We start from the raw sequence: 21,376 nt of genomic DNA, 5'->3' as shown, positions 1-21,376 counted from the left end.
CACCCCCTATCCGCAGCCGCCGCCGCGGTCGCCACCTCTCCTTTCCTCTTCGCTTGTTCTTCCTCCCGTTTTCTTTCCCCTCCTCCCTCTCACTCTCTTTTCTCCTCCTCCGGCGCTGACGCTCACGTAGGGCCCTAGCGTCAGACGCGCTGGGGCGGGGCGAGTGCCGCGTGGGATATAAATAGAGGGTGCAGGAGGCGGTGCTTCCCCTTCTCCCCGGCGGTTAGTGCTGAGAGTGCGGAGTGTGTGCTCCGGGCTCGGAACACACATTTATTATTTAAAAAAACCCAAAAAAATCTAAAAAAATCTTTTAAAAAACCAAAAAAAAAATTTACAAAAAATCCGCGTCTCCCCCGCCGGAGACTTTTATTTTTTTCTTCCTTTTTATAAAATAACCCGGTGAAGCAGCCGAGACCGACCCGCCCGCGGCCCCGCAGCAGCTCCAAGAAGGAACCAAGAGACCGAGGCCTTCTCGCTGCCCGGACCGACACCGCCACCCTCGCTCCCCAGCTGCAGCCGGCAGCCAGTGGCCAGCGGCAGCGGATCGACCTCGTTCTGCGGCTGTTGAGTAGTTTTCGATTCCGGTTGATTTTTGTCCCTCTGCGCTTGCCCCCGCTCCCCTCCCCCCGGCTCCGGCCCCCGGCCCCAGCACTAGCTCTCTTACGGAAAGGTCGCGGCCTGTGGCCCTGTGGGCAGCCGTGCCGAGATGAACCCCAGCGCCCCCAGCTACCCTATGGCCTCGCTCTACGTGGGGGACCTACACCCCGACGTGACCGAGGCGATGCTCTACGAGAAGTTCAGCCCGGCCGGGCCCATCCTTTCCATCCGGGTCTGCAGGGACATGATCACCCGCCGCTCCTTGGGCTACGCGTATGTGAACTTCCAGCAGCCGGCGGACGGTGAGAGTCGGGCCCGGCGGGCGGACGGGTAACCATGAGGCTCGGGCGGCGGCAGGCTGCCGGGCTAGGCTGGCGGGCCCGGGGTGGGGAGCGGCGGGAGGGCATGTCACACTTAACCCCGCACCGGAGGGCCGGCAGGGAGAGGCTCGGGCGCCCAGACCCCATTCCCCGTACCCGTGGGAACACGGGCAGGAGGCAGCCGCACGCCGTTTCCACGCCTGGCCACTTCCTCCTTTGCAACCATTTTCTCGGCCTCAGCCGCTTTCAAACTTTAGGGTGATGACGCGCTGGAAGGGTTGGTGAGGTTGGGTTCTTCCACGGCGCTTCCGATAGTAGACGCGGGATTCTGGGGTCGAGTGCCGAACCCCCTTTTACGGTAATAGGTAGAGGCGCTCCTACCACCTGGCTCACTTGCCTGCGACCCGGCACCGGGAGGAAGTGCTATGGGTCGGTGCTCGAAAAATACCACGTGTTGAACCCGGTAACCTCACAGGCCCGAGGCCTGTTTGTGCTACTGGCTCAGACACAGGGCTTTAGAATAAAGTTAACATGGTGACGTAGTGGAGGTCCTAAGTTTCTGACTCCATTCATAATAACTTACCAGGGATTGATGGCTCTCTAGAAATGTAAATTACCAATGAGCAGAGCTTTTGGGGTTTTCTCCTACTTCAAGCAAGGTTGTAGGAGGGCATGCGGAGGGTGACCCCTTAAAGGCCATCGTTTTCTCAGGCAATTTGGGTCATTTTAGTCATTTTCTTAGAGTAGTTTCATAGTACTGGTGATTTGTTCAGAATTTACTTTTCTTTTTTCTAAATAGTTTCTTTGACTTTTGAGGGGTTTTACTTAAAAATATGGATGTAAAATGTTAGTGTGAGCACATTGTGGACTGGGTCATTATGATGTGGCATTGGAGTAGTTCAGGTTTCTTGATTTCTTTTTAAAAGTGGTTCAGAATATCCAGAAAACGTGGGGGGTGATTAAGTAATTGAGAACTGAATAACATTTCGAATTAGCTTGAATCTTATGGGGAAATATATTGCTAACTTTGTATTTTTATTTTGAAGTTAAACTGTTCACAAAAACAATTTTTAGTAGATAAGATATGTGACTTGATGCTTGTTGCCAAGGTTTTTTCTCTATGTCTGAATCAATTGAATTGCAAGTCAGCCTCAAGTTGATTTTATGGCCCAGTTTTGCATTCCCCTCCAGGCTACTTAAATATACATAAAGTGTTATAAAATATATAAGGGATTTCTTTTTGTTTTTGTAGAAAAGGCTTTAAGGGTGGGATTTAAGCCTTTTTTTAAATTAAATTTATTTAGTAGAACTTAGGTTACTTTAAAGATCAGCTTTTCGCTGGGTAAAATGAATATTGAGATTTCGGGTATGCAGGCTGTTGAGTGACAGCCAGAAGTTTTTAAACTGCACTGCAGGTTTCTTGCCCTTTTTGCTCTGTAAGCAGTAGCACCAAATGTCATTCCATAGCAGTTCTTCCCAACTTTGGGCAAGATTGATCACTGAATAGAAGAGGAAGTCGTAGTAGGGAACATAACTGTGGATCAGGTAATCACAATCTAAAGAGTTGATAGAAAAACCTTAACAAATCCTAGAGACTGGAAAATGGTAGCTTTAATTTCTTAGGATTTGAAAAGTCGAATATTGGCTTACCACGGTTATATCGGTCTGTACCACCAGAGTAGTGCTGTGACGCCTCAAAAGCAGACAGCGTTTTTCATCTTCCATTTATTTGGTTTCTGTAGGTACAAATTACTATCCTTCCAGATAGTTTTTTCAGTGCTTTCTTTTTCCTTTTCTTTCTTATTGCTGCATGGTCGGACCTGTAGAATAGTTTCTGAAAGTGACTAGTTTTCAATTTAACAGGAAGAGGTGACTCATTCAAAAAAGAGGCTCAAGCAAAGTCAGCTAAAAAACTAGAGAGCTGAGTAGGTGTGGTCAATTGATAATGAGCTGACTGCAGATTGGCATTACCTTCTAGAAAATGAGGCTTTCATTTATAAAAAGAAGTGGCCAGAAAATTTCTCCTCCCAATAACTTTACAGTTACATTGGCATGAGATTTGTGAAACTTGGTGTAGATATTGTAGAACTAAAAATAAACTGTGTTTTTCTCCCTTTGAGGGACTGGTCTTTTTTAATTAAGGATTTTTTCCTTTAATTTAGAGTCTCAACTTCTTTATTAAATGTTTCTTTAATGATATAAGTGCACATAATTTTTAATAGATCTCGAAATCGATCTTGAAATAACTGGTCGATTTTGAAATTTTTAGCATTATCCAAAAACAACTGGTTAATTTATCAGCTGTTAGGTACAAAAGTGATCTATGCTAAAATTGCTTTATAGGTCAAGGAAGCATTGATAGTGAATTATGAGTATCGTAGACCTGGTAGTTCAGAAATTATGGGTTAACAGGGCTAAGTATGTCCGACTTCATGTTAGTTTTTAAGGCCTGATTCAAATCTGGGTCCTGACAGATGGAGCCCTCCCTGTTTTGGATTATATGGCAGCAGGAAGTTGTGGCCATGAAATCACTGAGATCCCTCCCAAAATATTTTTTAAGCAAATTGACTAACTTTTATGTAAAATTGGCAGGGATAAGCTGCCAATGAAAAGACCAATTTTGGCAAGTAATAAGGAAGAAGTTAACATGCTTATAAATTCATAGACTACTCTTATTCTGTGGATACTCTTCAATTGTCTAATGTCTTATATAGCTCGTTAAGCAGATTTTATATGAAAGGGAATCATGCTTAACATCGACTAGGAACAAAAGGGTGCTTTTATAAACATAATGGAAATTAAATGAAGAAATTGTTTTTGAAATATATTATTAGTGATGTCATCCTTTTACCGATGGGAAATTTGAGGTTTTTCCTATTCTCTTTATGTGTCACACCATTTAAATCTCAACTAGTGTGAGGTAAGGTCTAGCCATCTTGAAATTAGAAGTAGACCATGTGCCCAACCAACCACTCCTCCCACACACAATAGTTCGTAAAATTTCAGGTGGCCCATAAAAGTTTTGAAGTAATAAGTCACTATGGAAATTGTTCTTCCTGCAGCGGAGCGTGCTTTGGACACCATGAATTTTGATGTTATTAAGGGCAAGCCAGTTCGCATCATGTGGTCTCAGCGTGATCCATCACTTCGCAAAAGTGGAGTGGGCAACATATTCATTAAAAATTTGGACAAATCTATTGATAATAAAGCACTGTATGATACATTTTCTGCTTTTGGTAACATCCTTTCATGTAAGGTAAGCAAAAATGTGACAGGGAAACATTCACACTGTTTTAGCCACTTGTAGTTTATTCCTTAAAACCGTAACCATACTGTCTATTACTGACAAGTTACAATTGACCCTTAACATGCATTTGAACTCTGTGGGTTCACTTAATGCAGTTTTTTTTTTCTGTGGTTGAGAAACTGGGTACAGAGGGCTGACTATGGGTTGTTCTACACCCTTTTATATAGGGGACTTGAATATTCACAGAGTTTGGTATCCATGGGGTGGAGGGTCCTGGAACCAATCCCCGCCCCCGGCCCAAGGATACTGAGGGACAGCTTAAGTATTTGGGAAGTCAAAAGTTATACATGAATTTTCAAATATGAGTATGTGCTGGTGTATCAGGTCCCCTAAGCCACCCCTTGTCCTCTGAGCATTGGTTAGCAATTAATAGTAAGTAATGAAAAATTGGTGCACATTTTTTCCCTAGGTGGTTTGTGATGAAAATGGCTCCAAGGGTTACGGGTTTGTGCATTTTGAAACACAGGAAGCAGCTGAAAGAGCTATTGAAAAAATGAATGGGATGCTTCTAAATGATCGCAAAGTGTAAGTATAAATATTTAATCACACTTCAAATCTCTTTTTAATAGCTTATACCAACAAATTAATTTTTGAAGTTAATGTACTTGTGCTCTTAAAGAGATACAGTTAGGCCCTGGCTACCAGGGGTTGGGTCTAACCCCTTACACTAAAAGGTGGTGGATTCAGTTCCCAGTCAGGGTGCGTGGCCCAAAGCAACAGATAGAGGGTATCCTTTCTCACGTGATGTTTCTCTCCCGGCTCTCTCTTGCTTTTCCTCTTGCTCTAAATAAAGTCAATTAAAAAAGAAAAAAAGGAATATCCTGGGGCAAATATTAAAAATAAAAGAGATGTAGTTAGAATGAAAATGAACAAACCACATCTTGGGAGAGATTTTATAATTGCCTTTTCTCTATTCAATGTAACATACAAATAAAGTGAATTGATGAAATAATCAACATTCAAACAAAAAAAACATAAAGGGGGGATATTATGTTTATAAAACATAAAAAAGCTTTATACCAGGATATAAAGCTATTTCAAAATAAGTGCATAGTTGAATAAAAATTCAAACAGAAACTTGATCATAGTTCCAGAAGTAGCGATTAGCCCATTTTATATTTGAGGAGACTGAGGCTAAACTAACTTGCCTATAATTAAAAGCTGGCATGATACAAACCCAGTTGGGCTAGGATACAAACCCTGTGGTTTAAGTTCTGAGCCCAGGGTGGCTCTTTACTTGGTTATACTGCTGGAATTATTGGTGGACTTTAAAGTTGTTTTTTCCCAACCTTTTGAAACTCCATCCCCTTAAATAAAAAGCTGAATTAAACCAGAAGTCTTTGTGATTAAACTTTTTGAAATAAATTTGATCTTAAAAGTTGCAAACTTAAAATAATGGCATTGATAAAACATGTATAAGACTATTTCTGTTACAGGTTGTAACAATACAGATTTTATGAGCCCAAACAAATGACAAATCAAATGTCTCACCCTCAGTGCCAGTGTGTCTGGCCAGTTTCTGCTGTCTGGTCATACTGAAATGAGCTGTGAGGTCCATGTTGCTGTGTAATGATGATGTACAAATTGGGTTTGGTTATAAGTCAACTGCGTCACTCTAAAGGCATGGTTCTCTTAAACCAGTGCATCAAAGTGGCATTGTCAGTCTACACGGAGGAGTCATGCACGTGTTAGCTGTTTGTAGTCTGTCAATTACAGTGAAGAGACTTTGTAATATGTGAAGTGCCCAAGTCTAAAAAAACCAGCAACTCCTTAATATGAACGTTTACAAAGAGTGCATCCTTTTTTTAATTTCATTATTTTTAGAGAGAGAGAGAGAGAGAAGCATTGATGTGCAGGAGGTGCATCAGTCGGTTGTCTTTCATGGCCCCAAAGGGGGACCTGGCCTACAACCCAGGCAGGTGCTGTGACTGGGAATCTAAGCCCTGATCTTTTGGTTCGCAGGCTAGCACTCAGTCCACTGAGCCACACCAGCCAGGGCTTAGAGTACATCTTTATATGAAAAATCTTCACCACCATTAGCACTGGCAGATGAAAACGTGTTTGTGTGTTGGTCTGTGTTAAATAAAGACTTGATTTGTTGCTGTTCTGAATGTAAAATGATACTATCATTTTGGAAAACAGTTTGACTATAAATTTAAAATCATTTATACACTATTCGAACCACTGAATTCTGCAACTCTGTCTTAAGGCAGAAAGGTTTTGTAAATAATGATGGCCATAATAGAATAATAATATGCTCCCATTGAGAACATTTATAACATGGAAAAGTACCACCATATGGGTGGGTGGGGGGTTGATATAAGGAAATAAAACATAGGTATCTCCTTTAATGTTTTTAAACACAGAAAACAAAGACATTACATTAAAAATGAATCATGACTTGAATGGGAATATAGTTTTTTGTTTTTTTTTTTTACTTTTTATGTATATTCTTCAGTGATGTGTACTACTTTTATATTGGGAACACTAAATTTTTATTTTAAGATTTTATTTATTCTAGAGGGGAAGGGAAGGGGAGAGAGAGAGAGAGAGAAACATCAGTGTATGGTTGCCTCTCATCCGTCCCCTGCCGGGAACTGGGAACTGGCCTGCAACCCAGGCATGTGCCCTGACTGGGAATCGAACCGAGATTGTGTGGTTCGCAGGCCCACGCTCAATCCACTGAGCTACACCAGCCAGGGCGGGGAACACTAGATTTTTAAGCACTGTCTTGGTAATTTTGCAAAGAAAATTATGCCAGGTTATTGTGTTAAGACTACAGAATTAAGTTAGATTTTAAGTTAGGAGATTGCAAACAAAGTGCCAAATAGCAGAATGAAAGCTTTTACATCTTTTCATTGGTATCCCACTCATCTGTAGTAAAGGTATAATCTCTTTAACCCTGGATTAGCTGGACAGAAGAGAGAAGTATGTATTAAGAAAAATGGTTTTTGCCCGGTTATGTTGTTCACTGGTTAAAGTGTTGTCTCCAAATGCCGAGGTTGTGGGTTCAATCCCCAATCAGGGCACATGAGAGAATCAACCAATGAATACATAAGTAAGTGGAACAACAAATCAGTGATTCTTTCTCTATCTCTCTCAAAAATCCAATAAAGAAAAATACTCTTTTATGATTGTAGTTACAAAGTTTTTTTTTGTTTTAGGTTTTTATTTCTTCACTTGAGGCTCTACTTCCATTTTATAGTGTGCTCTTTAGTACAGATTCTGAATTATCTGTGACATTTACAAATTCATCGGGCTTAACTAATCTGAACTTCATAAAATGGAACCTAATTTTATAGTCCTTACATATTTTATTAGATTTGTTGGACGATTTAAGTCTCGTAAAGAACGAGAAGCAGAACTTGGAGCTAGGGCAAAAGAGTTCACCAACGTTTACATCAAGAATTTTGGAGAAGACATGGATGATGAGCGCCTTAAGGATCTCTTTGGCAAGTTTGGTAATGTGTCTGAATTAAATTTTTACACTCAAAAGTTCTGAGTAATTGCTCAGTATTAGTTTTGGGTCCTTACACCAAAACTAAATGAAATGAGACTTATGTGGTACTTAAAATATTTGCAGCTATGTGGACTAAACTACTAATAGTCGATTATAGTACAAAGTGATATATAAATAGAAATCTATCCCATTTAAAGATTAAATAGCATTATATGAGCACAGTAAGGTGTGACTGTAATTGGACCAGATTTAATATCTTAAATTGTGGTGGACTTATTCACACCCAGGTCCCTCTCATCAGGTGTGCATGTGACACAGCCGGCTTGGGATAGAGTGCAGTCTTTAGTTATGGGACGGGAAAGCTGGCGGGCTTTAGGCTCTGGTCCATCTCATCAGTAGCATCACATCTGAGCAATGTAAACTGACTTTTACAGACAAGGCCCAGATTTTCCAAGGATATCTCCATGGAGTGGTCTTCTGAATCCATGATGTCTTAATGATTCTTCCCTTGTATTTCAAAATAACTTGATTAAACTTTAAGTAGCCCAGAGACACCAAAAAGTTGGACACCCCTGAACTTAAAGTGTAGTAAATGATTTGTTTGCCCCGTACCCTTTTTTCCCTTGTGTTGAAATTTTCTTTAAGCAGTTAAAATAATAAAGAATTAGGAAATCTAATAATTTCTTATTGCCAAGCTAACATGCCACATTGAACCTCTACTCCTTTAAGCAAAAAAGTTATTCTGCACAAAGATGAATTGAGTAAGATTAGGAAAATGTGACTTTGTATCTTATTCAGATTTTCTTTTGTGATTGGCTTTTGTATATTTCATCTTTTTAATTAGAAGCTATTTTTAGAGTTGGATTGGGTACTGTTAACCACTTAGTATCCCAGATGAATGATGTCCATTTGACCACCAATATGTAAACTTGTCGGTTACATTCTCTGTGGTTTTGCAGAGCAGAGGTGGGAATTGCAGCCTTAGGACTGAGGCACAGCAAAAGTAGCAGCCTGCCTGTGCCAGTGTATCTTGTAAAGTCTTTGTCATCAAATGTGGCTTGTTTGGTTGTTTGTTTATTTGTTTGCCATTTTGCCCTGCCTATCTGAGATAACTGCTCACCTCAGTTAAGTGTCTTTTCGCTTCAGGGGGTGGAGGGAGGCATGTGAGTTCAGAAACATGCTGCCTCCTTCAGGTGATTCTCTGTCTTCCCAAACAGCAGACCCTAACGTTCCTTCACTACCTGTTGAAATTAAGTGGGCCAGGGCGTGAGGAATTGTTATTCGTTAATTCTGACATCAAAAAAAAATGTTGGGTAAAAAAATTGACACACATTTGTTTTCTACTAATAAAATAACACTACGTTTTTTATAGTTATGGGGAAAACATACCTCCATAATTGGAAGTAGGAATGTTTCAGGGAATATGGAGTATTTACTTAGTTTCTTAGTGGAAGTAAAGGGTCTTTGAGGAGAATATTTAGTGCCCTTGCAGGGCTTTGTTTTTGAGTGTTGAAATTGGAAGTGTATAAACTAAATGTTGTGTGGCATGTCTTTGAGTTATTAAAAAACTTTTTCAGGGCCTGCCTTGAGTGTGAAAGTAATGACTGATGAAAATGGAAAATCCAAAGGTTTTGGATTTGTAAGCTTCGAAAGGCATGAAGATGCACAGAAAGTAAGACTTTAATATTAAACACTAATAAAAAGCACTGTGGGTTTTCTGTATTTTCTAGCAAAGGGAGAGTATAAAACTGGTTTGTTCTTATGTTGAAATTTGCATTCATGCCATTGGCTATTTTACAGGTTTATCTCTACATGTATTGTGCATTTTATATATTTTGAGGGCATAAATTGGGAATCTTTATATTTCTAAAACATCAAGGTTTAGTTTTTGTGATGGTTCTTATCTTTAGCTTTCATAACCTAATATATTTTCTTCATTGTTAAAGAAACGAACTTCCATATTTCAAGTTAGTAATTAAAATTTTTGTGGTTTCTGTAAGGCTGTGGATGAGATGAATGGAAAGGAGCTTAACGGAAAACAAATTTACGTTGGCCGAGCTCAGAAAAAAGTGGAACGGCAGACGGAACTTAAGCGCAAATTTGAACAGATGAAGCAAGATAGGATCACCAGATACCAGGTTCATTTTTAATTGAACAAGCAAAATAAGACAGGGATGAGGAAATCTATTTTTTATGTTCATTTCATTTACTGCCAGGTACCTGGGGGGTTAGAGGGGGAAAGGAGAAGAACATGGACTGAAGTACTGCCGTGTTTCCTCCTGTTTTGTACAGTGTTTTGTTTTTGTGTTTTCAGGGTGTTAACCTTTATGTGAAAAATCTTGATGATGGCATTGATGATGAACGTCTCCGGAAAGAGTTTTCTCCATTTGGTACAATCACTAGTGCAAAGGTAAGCGTGTGATGGTTTGTTTGTTTCAAGACTCTGGAAAAAAATCCATGGATATAAATATTTTAAATTTCACATTGATAAGTGTTTCTTAATTTGTAAACAAATAGTCACATAGGGTTCTCTACCCACCCCACCCCCCCCCAGTCTTTTTTCTGGAATCAAATTTTTGCTTCATCACTTAAAAAACATTGAAATTTGAAGCGGATATGTAGCCCCATGGTTTATTTTTGCAGATGGAGAATTCTGAGTTCTCTCCTGAGGAAGGCTGCAGTAGATGACTGTAACTAATCAATCGACCCTTAGTGATACACACCATTGTACACTCTATTAAACCCATAATTTTACTGGCTAAAGTAGGCAGTTTATTAGTGAACTATTCTTGTTAACTAGTTGGCTAATCTGTGTTTACTTACTCATTCTGGGGAGTCAAACTGAAGCCCTATAAAGTAAAGAGGGGTCATTTTTCTTTTTACTTGAAATTAGAAAGTGAGAAATACAGCATTAAGATTCTGTTCTAATTTCCGGAATTTTGGTTGAAGTACCTCTTTCCTAGGTGGTTTTTATGGTGTTCAAGGTTCAAGAATCCCTCCGTATGTAGTTTTGTGCGTGTGTATTTGCTGTGGGGATGTGAAGGGGGTGGGAGAAGTGCCTAAAACTTTAGTTGTATTCTCAAAAGAGTATAGGAAAAATTAAAACTCAGTGCTCTGGAATGACCTGTGGCTCATCTTTCTACTCAGCTTCTCCTGGGAACGCCCTTGACCGGGGGAGCAAGTAATGTGTTTGCCTTGTGTTTCAGCCTGTGCTTTTGTAAGGGTACCTGGAGTATAATAGAATTTATTCTTGAGTGTGTTTGTCCTCAGTATTGTTCCCTGAGAGTTTTTTAAGGTGAATATTGTGCATCAGTTTATTTTGCATGTATGGTGATGCGTACATGTTTCACAAAGGAGAATCTTTATTGAACCCTTTTTTAAAAGTCCTTTGTAGATTAAAGGAGGTGAAAAATTTGGCAGGAATTTATTTTAGAGGAGGAGGTAATAATGCTTGCCAAGAAAACACATTGTTTGAGGCGGAAGGGAAAAAGGGAAAGGACGACCCCTGTGTTCCTCATTCTGTCTCCGAGAGGGAGTTCAGGTGGCGTTAATGTTTCATGCTTGTCCAAACAGTTTATATCTGTTTTAGAAAACAGGGTTGTACCATACGTATTCTGTAGTTATCTCTGCACATGTGCCCGTGTTTCTAAAGTTCTAGGGTTGAAGCTGCCGGTTTGTGGGTAAACAGATTTCTACTAACTAGTCTTACCGGTTTAGTAGAAAATGGTGGTCTATTTCTCGTGTGTTTATTGTTTTTGCCTTTCTTTGCACATTGTTATATTGCATTGGTCGTCTTTGATTAAGTTGGGACAGTTTTATGTCAGCCCTTTGTTTAGTGTTGCAAATATTTTCTTTCAGTCTTGGACTTCAGGATCTTGTGTCACCTCAGAGTTTTCCTATATTTTTGCATTTTATGTTCAGATTGAGAATCTGTCTGGTGATTTCATTTTGTAATGTGATGTGAATAAGAGAGCTAACTTAATTCTTTCCAGTTATCCCAGGGTACCATGTATTAAATAGTTCAAAGTCCATCTTTTCCCCACTATTTTTAAAATGTTAACTTTAACTTCCTAAATTCCCATAGTTGCATGGGTATGTTTCTGGACTCTTTTTAAAATTTAGATATAATTGAGCCCTGGCTGGTGTGGCTCAGTGAATTTAGTGCCAGCCTGTGAACCAAGAGGTCAGTGGTTCAAGTCCCAGTCAGGGCACATGACTGGGTTGTGGGCCAGGTCCTCAGCTGGGGGTGTGTGAGAGGCAACTGATCTGTGTATCTCTTGCACATTGATGTTCTCTCCCTCTCTTTCTCTTCTTTCCCTTCTCTCTAAAATAAATAAGGAAAATCTTTAGTAAAAATTTAGATGTAATGGACTTACAAATGTTAGTTTCAGGTTTACAACAGAGCTTCTCAGTATTTGTGTATGTTGTGATGAAAAGACTTTTAAGATCTAGCAGACTTCAAATATACATTATTATTAATTATAGGTCCTACTGTCTCATGGTTCATTTTGTAGCTAGGAATTTGTACCGTTAATCCCCTTACCCAATTTTCTTACCCCAGCTGGCACACACCATGTTTTTTGTATCCATGAACTTGGGATGGGAGAGGGTGTTTTTTTTTTCTTTTTTTTTCCTCACATGTAAGCGAGATTATTGGAGTCTGTTTTATTGCTGTATGAGTTTTATAAGATTCGATTGCTTTCCCTCCCCTCACCACCTCCTCTCTAAAGAGTAGTGAAGCATTTGTTAACTTGAATTGCTAGAAGAGTCAGGTTTTAATTGTGGATATTTCCAGTGGTGCTAAGGGTTAAATTTAGGTAGGCCTTGAATGTATTAGATATTTAGACCTTATTGAAGATCTTAATAATATCTTAAGAAGTTGCTATTGTACCTCTACCCCTTCACTTCCTCCTTTGGCTAGGATAATGGGTGTGTGTAGCTTGCCATTAATATTTGGATATTAAGGAAAAATTGTGGAAAAAATGGTGGAAGTATTAACAGGTTTATTTATTTGAGTCAGTGGTTATAATTTTAATACTCTCCATTTGTGCCCTTTTCTACCATTGCATTAACCTTGTTTAATATTTTTTTTTCAATAGGTTATGATGGAGGGTGGTCGCAGCAAAGGGTTTGGTTTTGTATGTTTCTCCTCCCCCGAAGAAGCCACTAAAGCAGTTACAGAGATGAATGGTAGAATCGTGGCTACCAAGCCATTGTATGTAGCTTTAGCTCAGCGCAAAGAAGAACGCCAGGCTCACCTCACTAACCAGTACATGCAGAGAATGGCGAGTGTGAGAGCTGTGCCGAACCCCGTGATCAACCCCTACCAGCCAGCACCTCCTTCAGGTTACTTCATGGCAGCTATCCCACAGGTAGAGTTTTGCATTTGGTCATGTTTTGTTTGTGCCAAAAGTGATAATATATGGGACTACTTGAAATTTAAAAAATTCTTAAACAGTGTGAGAACCTGCTAAATGCTTTGAAAGCATATAGCTAGTTGCATTATTTGCTTTTCTCTTTCACTGATATATTTACTTGTTTTCTGCAGACTCAGAACCGTGCTGCATACTACCCTCCTAGCCAAATTGCTCAACTAAGACCGAGTCCTCGCTGGACTGCTCAGGGTGCCAGACCTCATCGTAAGCCTTTCTTTTTTTTTTTTTTTTTCTTAAGGGGATAGATTATTTGGGATGAAAATATACATGATTCTAGAATACATGAGACCAATTAGCTGTTATAGTTCAATGGTATGTTAACTTGTTTTTTCTTAATTTATGGTTACTAGTAATCATTCTAGGAATCCTAGCCTTAAAAAAAAAGATCTGAAAAATACTTTATTCCTGTCTTTATTGAGAGTGATTTCTATGCTAGTCTGATGGTTCTATATAAGTTTGAGAATGGATCCAACTTTCTTTTTAATTCTCATATATATAATTCTCTCTAATATAACTTTTATATATATATTATATATATTTGTTTCTTGAGGGTTTTCTGTGGGGGGTGGGGCTTTGTCTGATTTTTCCTATTTGTTTTATTTTTGTTCGGATCCAGTTCTTATTTCATGCTTGGTTAGGCAGTAGCCTGCGTGGAACAGCGCCGTGTTGCAGGAGCACTTGGGATGAGGTTCATGTGTCATGTTCGGTTGTTAATAAGTACTTAACATGAGTGTTTGTTTAGTGCTGTTCTGATCTGTTAAGTCTGGAGAAACTAACTACAGGTGTGAGTGAGACTAAAGCTTTTTTTAAAATCATGTTTATATTTGTTCACTTTTAGCCTTTTGTGCAAGCCTCAACTCTAAAATAGCATGAACATTTCACTGAGTTTTGCCAAGTTAATGTGTGTCTGTATTTTTAAATGCAGCATTCCAAAATATGCCCGGTGCTATCCGCCCAGCCGCTCCTAGACCACCATTTAGTACCATGAGACCAACTTCTTCACAGGTCCCACGAGTTATGTCCACACAGCGTGTTGGTGAGTCTTAACCCTGCCTGTAAAAATGGATCTCCATTTTGAAGTTGCAGAGTAAATATACAAAAATATGCGGGGTGTTTGTTTTTCTTTTGGTTTTTTAGCTAACACATCAACACAGACAATGGGTCCACGTCCTGCAGCTGCAGCTGCTGCAGCTACTCCTGCTGTCCGCGCCGTTCCACAGTATAAATACGCTGCGGGAGTTCGCAATCCTCAACAGCATCTTAATGCACAGCCGCAAGTTACCATGCAGCAGGTACAGACTGACTGGTTTCTTCGTAAACACGACAGAACCTTGGTTGCAATCAAAGAAATTGACAACCATGTGATAGAGGGGAGCTTAAGTGATCTAGAACTTAATTGTCCCATTAGTTGATAGCATGTAACAATGTCTCATCTGCCTTATACTGTAGGAATTAGGCCAGCATTCAGCATTTCCTATTCCGAATTTATTTGTGAGGTTTGAGAGCTTTGCTTGGCACAGCTCTCAAAGGAAAAAAAAGAATAAAAACAAGTTTGTGAGATGTGGCTTACCCTTTTTTTGACCCCCTGGTACCAAAACTGTCATTGATCATAACAGAAAACTGATTCCAAAGAGTACTCTAGGTTGTTTGTTTGTTTTTAAAGGGAATTGTCCCATGTGGTTATTGAGTAAATAAGTGTTAATAGCTTTCTTAGGCTGTATTTCTGATTCACTGAGCTTCACTTTGTTTAGATTTCAGTCTTTATCACTTCATGGATTTTGCAGTGATGACTGTCATTTCGACTTGCCATTACTCTTTCTCTACTGTAAACTTAGGCATTTTCCTGTTTTATATCTAGCCTGCTGTTCATGTACAAGGTCAGGAGCCTTTGACTGCTTCCATGTTGGCATCTGCCCCTCCTCAAGAGCAAAAGCAAATGTTGGGTAGGTACCTTTGTCTCACTTGAGAGTAGAAAATAGATACCTAGACCTCTTTTGCACCTAATAATGACACTATGGTGGCAAGATTGCTCTGGGTTGGTGTGCATGGTAATGACGGCACAGGTGGTTTGCCTAACTAAACCCAGACAGCTATCTGATGGATAGAGTAATAGGGTATTGCACCCTACTTGCTGTGCACTCCTACCGCATGTTTGGGAGGAGTTTGAACAATTTAATATAAACTGATACTGCCAAGAATTAATTGTCTTGGGGTGGATCTCAGTCTGTTTTAGTAATGGCTTTTCCATAAAAGATAATATTGATATAGTCATTCATGGGTTAGCATGTATTTGCTATATGCAAAAGGTTCTTAATCCCTGTTTTAACATGGTAGGTGCGCTTCAGTGATTTGTTTTGATTGAAGGGTTTTTTAAATGTTTTTGTCCTTAGGTGAACGGCTGTTTCCGCTCATTCAAGCCATGCACCCTACTCTTGCTGGTAAAATCACTGGCATGTTGTTGGAGATTGATAATTCAGAACTTCTCCATATGCTTGAGTCTCCGGAGTCTCTCCGTTCTAAAGTAAGTCTCTCCGTTCTAAAGTAATCTAAATTTATAATTTATCTAGTAATCTCTTAACTATGTGTATTTCCAGGCTTTTGAAGTATTATACGTGGGTGGGGCAAAAGAAGGTTTACAGTTGTGAGTACATGAAACAGTTTGTGCTTGTAGTATTATTTATTAATTATTGTGTTGTTTTCCAAATGAGCAACTGTAAACCTACTTTTACCCCATCCTATGCAAGCCATGCACAGTTCTGAGCTTTGGAAGTATTAACTGCAAGTTCTAACAATAACCTATTATGCTTATTTTATAAGTGGGGGGGAAACAAGCATGGAGAGATTGAATAATTAGCCCAAGTTCACAAAGCTAGGAAGTGGCAGAACTTGGTTTCACATCCAGTTTGATTCTAGTATCCAGGCTCTCTTAACTGCTACTTCTTTACTGGGGAAAAAAGATAGTGATAATTAACTAATATTTTTCAACTCTGGAGAATTTTGGGTGGGAGAGAATAAGTACAAAAGAGGGTTCATAATTCTTAGAACAGTGGTGGAATTGAACCCAACAGATAGGGATACATACAGTTAGAATGGTTTTTGGATTAAGAATTCTTTCTACTTTTAGCCCTGGCTGGTGTAGTTCAGTGGATTGAGCAACGGCCTGAGAACCAAAGGGTTGCTGGTTTGATTCCCAGTCAGGGTACATGTAAAAAATATATATTTTTAAAACAATTCTTTGTACTTTCACCTTTGATGGACAGTTGTGTATAGTTAAGTTGAGATTCTTCTAGTTACTCCTTTTCAGAGCCACCTTTTTTTTTTAAAGGTCGATGAAGCTGTAGCTGTGCTACAAGCCCACCAAGCTAAGGAGGCCGCCCAGAAAGCAGTGAACAGTGCCACTGGTGTTCCAACTGTTTAAAGTGAGCTTGCCCTCATGTTCATTGTTCTGAGTTTGTTTCCTTAATCTTTTATAACAGTTTGCACATATTTTGAAACAGCAGAAAATTATTTCACTATTAAATTCAAATGTAGTGCTGATTTTTCAAGGACAAGTAGAAATAGAAAAGAATTAAATTTTACCTGTTACCCTGGTATTGACTTAAACTTTTAAAATTAAAGCATGATTAAACATTTTGTATAGGAAGTTTTATTAAATGGCCTCTGACAGGAGTTGGCCCTTTGTGTACTTAACTCTTAGGGGGCTTTCCTAGCTTATACCTTTTCTTGGGTGGCAGCAATGACAGTTGATCTTGAACCTCTGCTGTTAGTGCCCTTCGTGACTCCCAAGAAAACAGGGTAATGTAGATGTATAACCTGGACCAGAGATTGACGAAGCATTTCTGTCCAGAACCAGATAGGAAGTATTTTGAGCTCTGTGGGCCTAGTTTTTGTTGGCAGTGACTCTCGCTGTTACAGTGTGAAAACCACCACAGACAGTGTGTAAACAAGTGAGTGTGGTTCAGTTCTAGTAAAACTTCACAGAAATAGGCTGCAGGCTGAGTTTGGCCCACTGCTTTAATTTGCTGCTGACAAGTGCTAGTGTTGGTTGTCTTATCAAGCTCATTTCGTGGGCTTTGCTTTTACTGAAGTGTGTTTGATACCCAACAGGCAAATTTAAGGTGTACTATGTTAATTTTAATACATTTCTGTATTATGATAGGATAGCCATTGTAGGTATTCCTAGCACCTCTATCACTTAGGTAATGATTCTCTCTTTTTAGTGATTGGAATAATTAAGATTGGGTCTCACTGCAAGCTTGATGATTGTAATCTTTTTTTCCCCCACATTTACAGATTGATCAGGGACCATGAAACTTGCGCTTCACCGAAGAAAAATATCTAAACATCGAAAAACTTAAATATTATGGAAAAAAAACATTGCAAAATAGAAAATAAATAAAAAAAAAAGGAAAGGAAACTTTGGACCTTATATACCGAGCAAATGCCAGGTCTAGCAAACATGCTAGTCCTAGATTACTGACTGATTTAAAAACAACAACAAAAAAAAACAAAAAAAAATAGTAAAATATAAAAACAAATTAATGTTTTATAGACCCTGGGAAAAGAATTTTCAACAAAGTACAAAAATTTAAAACATTCCTTTCTTTAATTTTGTAATTCTTTACTGTGGAATAGCTCAGAATGTCAATTCTGTTTTAAATAACAGAATTGATAACTGAGCAAGGAATCGTAATTTGGATTATAAAATTCTTGCTTTAATAAAAACTCCTTAAACAGTGCACAGTGATGTTATGCTATTTTATTTCTCTTGGCTTGTGTAAATAGTTGATAAGATGGAATTAGCATAAGAACCTCTTTTATGACAAAGGTACTAATAATAACTGTCCGGAGTGTCTTGGTTTAATGGAAAGGATGAGGCATTAGATAGTACCTTTAAAGTATTTTATGTATTTAGAGTTTGTTTTTAGTTCCTAAAGAAGGTGTATCTATTTGTTAAACCATCTGAATATTTTTTTGAGATGATGCCAGTCTATGGCTATATTATTGAAGTTTTAATAGGTTGGGAGATTGGTAGCTTCAGCCCTTGTTTATATGGTAGAAGACAGTGACAGCAGTTACTCTGTACAGAAGAGGATGTCTTTGGTGTGATTTTTATACTGATTAAATGTCAAAAAGTTAGCATTCATATTAAGGCTTTTTAAAATTATTTTCACCTGAGGACTTTTTTGTTGTTGCTTGTAGAGAGAGGAAGGGAGAAAGGGAAACGTTGACTGGTTGCCTCCCATACACACCCTGCCCAGCTGGAGTCAGTCCCACAACCTTTGGGTGCACTGGAGGATGCTCCAACCAGCGGGGCCGCACCAGCCACAGCCATTTTAAGTCTTGTTTCTGAAAGGTCTTAAGAATAAAGACTTCATCTTAGTATACCTTATCCAAGGTATTGTACTTGTGAAAAATTTACCTTCACCTGAGGGTATGCTTCTTACTGAAAAGGAGAAAAAGAAACATGGATGTGAGAAACAATCGATTGGCTGCCCCTCGTTTGCACCCAACTGAGGACCAAACCTGCAACATTAGGCATATGCCCTGGCTGGGAATTGAACCTGTGACCTTCCAGTTTACTGGATGATGCTCCAAGCAAGTGAGCCATACCAGCCAGGGCTATCCCTAACAATTTAAATGCACTTTTGAGAATGGTCTGAACACCACCAGCTCTGTTGCCTTTGGAAGCAAGTAAACCCAAATAAAACAGTTCCTGCCTTGGCTGGTGTGGCTCAGTGATTGAGTGCCAGCCTATGAACCAGAGCGTTGCTGGTTCCACTCCCAGTCAAGGGCATGTGCCTGAGTTGTGGGCTGGGTCCAAGGTTGGGTGTGCAGGAGAGGCAACCACACATTGGTGTTATCTTCTCCCTCCCTTCCCCTCTCTGAAAATATCTTTTAAAACAAAAATTCCTGTGACATTGTCAGTCTGCATGATTAAGTTTTATAAATTCTCTGTACCTTGGAAAGCTTTTCACTTTTGGCTTCCTGTTTTGGCACTCAAAACCACCCCCCCCCCACCTCCACCCCATGGTTTAAATCTGTGTAACCCACAGGCATTCGAATCACTTATATTTCATCTGATCATAGACTTACACTCTAAGTGGCTTGGCAGTTCATTAAGATGAAAGTAATTTCTCAATCACCAGGAAAATTTTTCCTCTATGTTGTAGGAAGGTAGAGAAGTATATATTCTATTTCTCAAAATTTGAGTATAAAATGGTTCAAGCTTTGAAGTTTTAAAGGAGTAAAAACTTCAAACTTCAGTTTGAGCTACCTTAGCGCACCTGACCCAAACCTAATGGTGCTGTTATAGGACTGGCAGCACAGGAGGTGTGTGCACACCAGCATCACAGACACGAGAGAGGAATGCGTTGTGCTGGGACGGGATGGCTGTGACGTCACTAGGCAGTAGGAAGTTTTTAGCTCGGTCATCTTAACGGCACCACCATCATATATGCGGTCCATTACTGACTGAAATGTCACGTCGTGCAGTGCATGACTGTTTTCCCTGCCATTAAACTTAAGTCCTGTGCACAGCTTAACAGTGGGGATGGGGACATGTACTGAGAAATGCATCATTGAGCAGTTTGTGGGGACATAGTGTACTCACATGAACCTGGCTGGGATGACCCCCTGTGCACGTGGGCTGTGTGGTATGCCTTTTGCTCCAATACCACAGCCTGTGCAGGATGTTACTGTACGAATACTGTAGGCTACTCTGATACAGTGTGTATCTAAACACGGAAAAAGGACAGTGAAAAGATGGTGTACCAGGAAAAATGAACACCTGTGTGCCGTCCACGGAGCTTGCAGGACTGGGGAGCTTGCAGGACTGGACGTTGCACTTGCTGAGTCAGCGAGTCTCAGTGAATGTTAGGACATTACTCTTGACTCAACACTGAACACAGGCTGCACTAAAGTTACGAAGTGTATTTTCCTTCAATAAGGAATTTACCTTAGCTTACTGCAACCTTTTAATTTTGTCTTATTTTTTTCACTTTTTGAATCTTGCAATAACACTAAGCTTAAAACATCATACAGCTGTACAAAAATATTTTCTTTGTCCTTATTTTCTATGCTTTTCCCTATTTAAAAAGATGTAACTGTCAAAAATTAAGACACAAATAAACCATTAGCGCAGGCCTGTAAAGGATCATCAGTATCACTGCCTTCAACCTCCACATCCTGTCCCCCTGGGAGGTCTTTAGGGGCAATAACACGAATTGTCATTGCTGTCATCTGTGATTAGTGCCTTCTGGAGGACCTGCCTGAAGGTTATACCTGAGGCTGTTACTCTTAAGAAATTTGCTTGTGGTGTTTTGCTTGTTTTTTTTTCTATTTTAAGTGTTGTAAGCGGTAACATGTCATGAACATTCCTCTCTATTAAAATCTTTTAGGTGTGTTGGGGTCCATGTTTTCAAGCTTTTGAAGGACCTTGTTGAGATCTGCAAAAGCTGCTGAGCTAACCTCTTTGCTGTGAACTTTCTTAGGGGGTTCTTGTTCTGCAGTTTCCTTCCTCTTCAGCTGTGCATTCCTGTTCCAGCCCCAACCGCCCATTAGTCCCATCAGGAACCCCCTGGAGCAGCTCCTCAATGTCATCTTCATCCACATGCAGTTAAAATCGTTTGCCATCTCAGCTGCAGGCTTGATTTTTGCAACCTTGTCCTTGGCAAATCCTTTGAAGTTGTAGGTCAACCTTTTAGCTGTCCACACTCCTTGGTGACATCACCCCAAGCAAAGTTCACTATGTTGTCAGCGATGTAATTTTCTTAGGGTTGAATCAGTGTCTTCAGTTGCAGCAATAGTCTCAGCAAAGCTGGTATAACCCCTGATCCATTGGTTCCATCAAAGAGGTAGTGATTGCAGAGAGAAATACCGCATTGACAATGTGATGTGGATCAACAAAAGGAGAATGTCCAGGAGCAAAATCTTGAAAGGTGTGTTATTCTCCAAACACTGCATTTTGCTGGCATAGCAATTCTGGAGGGCATTTTGGAGGAGGAGCTGGGTCATTCATGACTTGTTGCTGCTCCTGTAGGACACGCAGTGCGTGTTTACTGATAGGCTTGAGGGCCTTGGGGTTCCCGCTGTGCCTGATCACAAAGGGTTTCCACTGGTACCCTGCAACATTGTCCCCAAGCAAGACTACTGTCCTTAACGGCCTTTAAACAAAATTAAGAGTGACTAGGAAGGTGGAAAATCAGTGATGGTTATTACTCTCCTCCTTGTGGATGAAAGTCCTTCCAGCCATCCA

At 39.8% G+C, this 21,376-nt stretch overlaps 1 protein-coding gene across 2 annotated transcripts; it reads left to right on the top strand.

Annotated features, from left to right (window-relative positions):
- Nucleotides 1–192: 192 nt before the first annotated feature.
- On the top strand, nt 193–17,844 carry PABPC1 (poly(A) binding protein cytoplasmic 1). 2 transcript variants are annotated; one of them, XM_037048290.1, is made up of 15 exons: nt 193–899; nt 3,980–4,173; nt 4,634–4,749; nt 7,546–7,676; nt 9,262–9,356; nt 9,685–9,822; nt 9,999–10,094; nt 12,784–13,056; nt 13,233–13,323; nt 14,045–14,155; nt 14,257–14,411; nt 14,978–15,062; nt 15,510–15,640; nt 16,445–16,538; nt 17,413–17,844. In XM_037048290.1, the coding sequence occupies exons 1-14, from the start codon at nt 707–709 to the stop codon at nt 16,535–16,537; spliced, it is 1,902 nt and encodes a 633-aa protein (XP_036904185.1). In that variant the 5' UTR covers nt 193–706; the 3' UTR covers nt 16,538; nt 17,413–17,844. The 2 variants fall into 2 exon arrangements, with proteins under 2 accessions (XP_036904185.1, XP_036904184.1); XM_037048289.1 differs by having other exon boundaries at nt 7,546–7,685.
- The last annotated feature ends 3,532 nt before the right edge of the window (nt 17,845–21,376 follow it).

Source organism: Sturnira hondurensis, unplaced genomic scaffold, assembly GCF_014824575.4.
Source record: "Sturnira hondurensis isolate 20B ecotype Veracruz unplaced genomic scaffold, ASM1482457v3 Scaffold0006413, whole genome shotgun sequence".
In the NCBI taxonomy this organism is placed as follows: domain Eukaryota; kingdom Metazoa; phylum Chordata; class Mammalia; order Chiroptera; family Phyllostomidae; genus Sturnira; species Sturnira hondurensis.
Note: the sequence above shows the minus strand (reverse complement) of the source record. Positions and strands in the feature narration are given on the sequence as shown.

What these genes read in the sequence shown, in the direction of transcription:
- PABPC1 (XM_037048289.1), top strand. Translation starts at nt 707, where the DNA reads ATGAACCCCAGCGCCCCCAGCTACCCTATGGCCTCGCTCTACGTGGGG. An exon ending in GTAACATCCTTTCATGTAAG is followed by an intron (nt 4,174 to 4,633) that starts GTAAGCAAAAAT and finishes TTTTTTCCCTAG; the next exon opens with GTGGTTTGTGATGAAAATGG. An exon ending in GGATCTCTTTGGCAAGTTTG is followed by an intron (nt 7,686 to 9,261) that starts GTAATGTGTCTG and finishes AAACTTTTTCAG; the next exon opens with GGCCTGCCTTGAGTGTGAAA.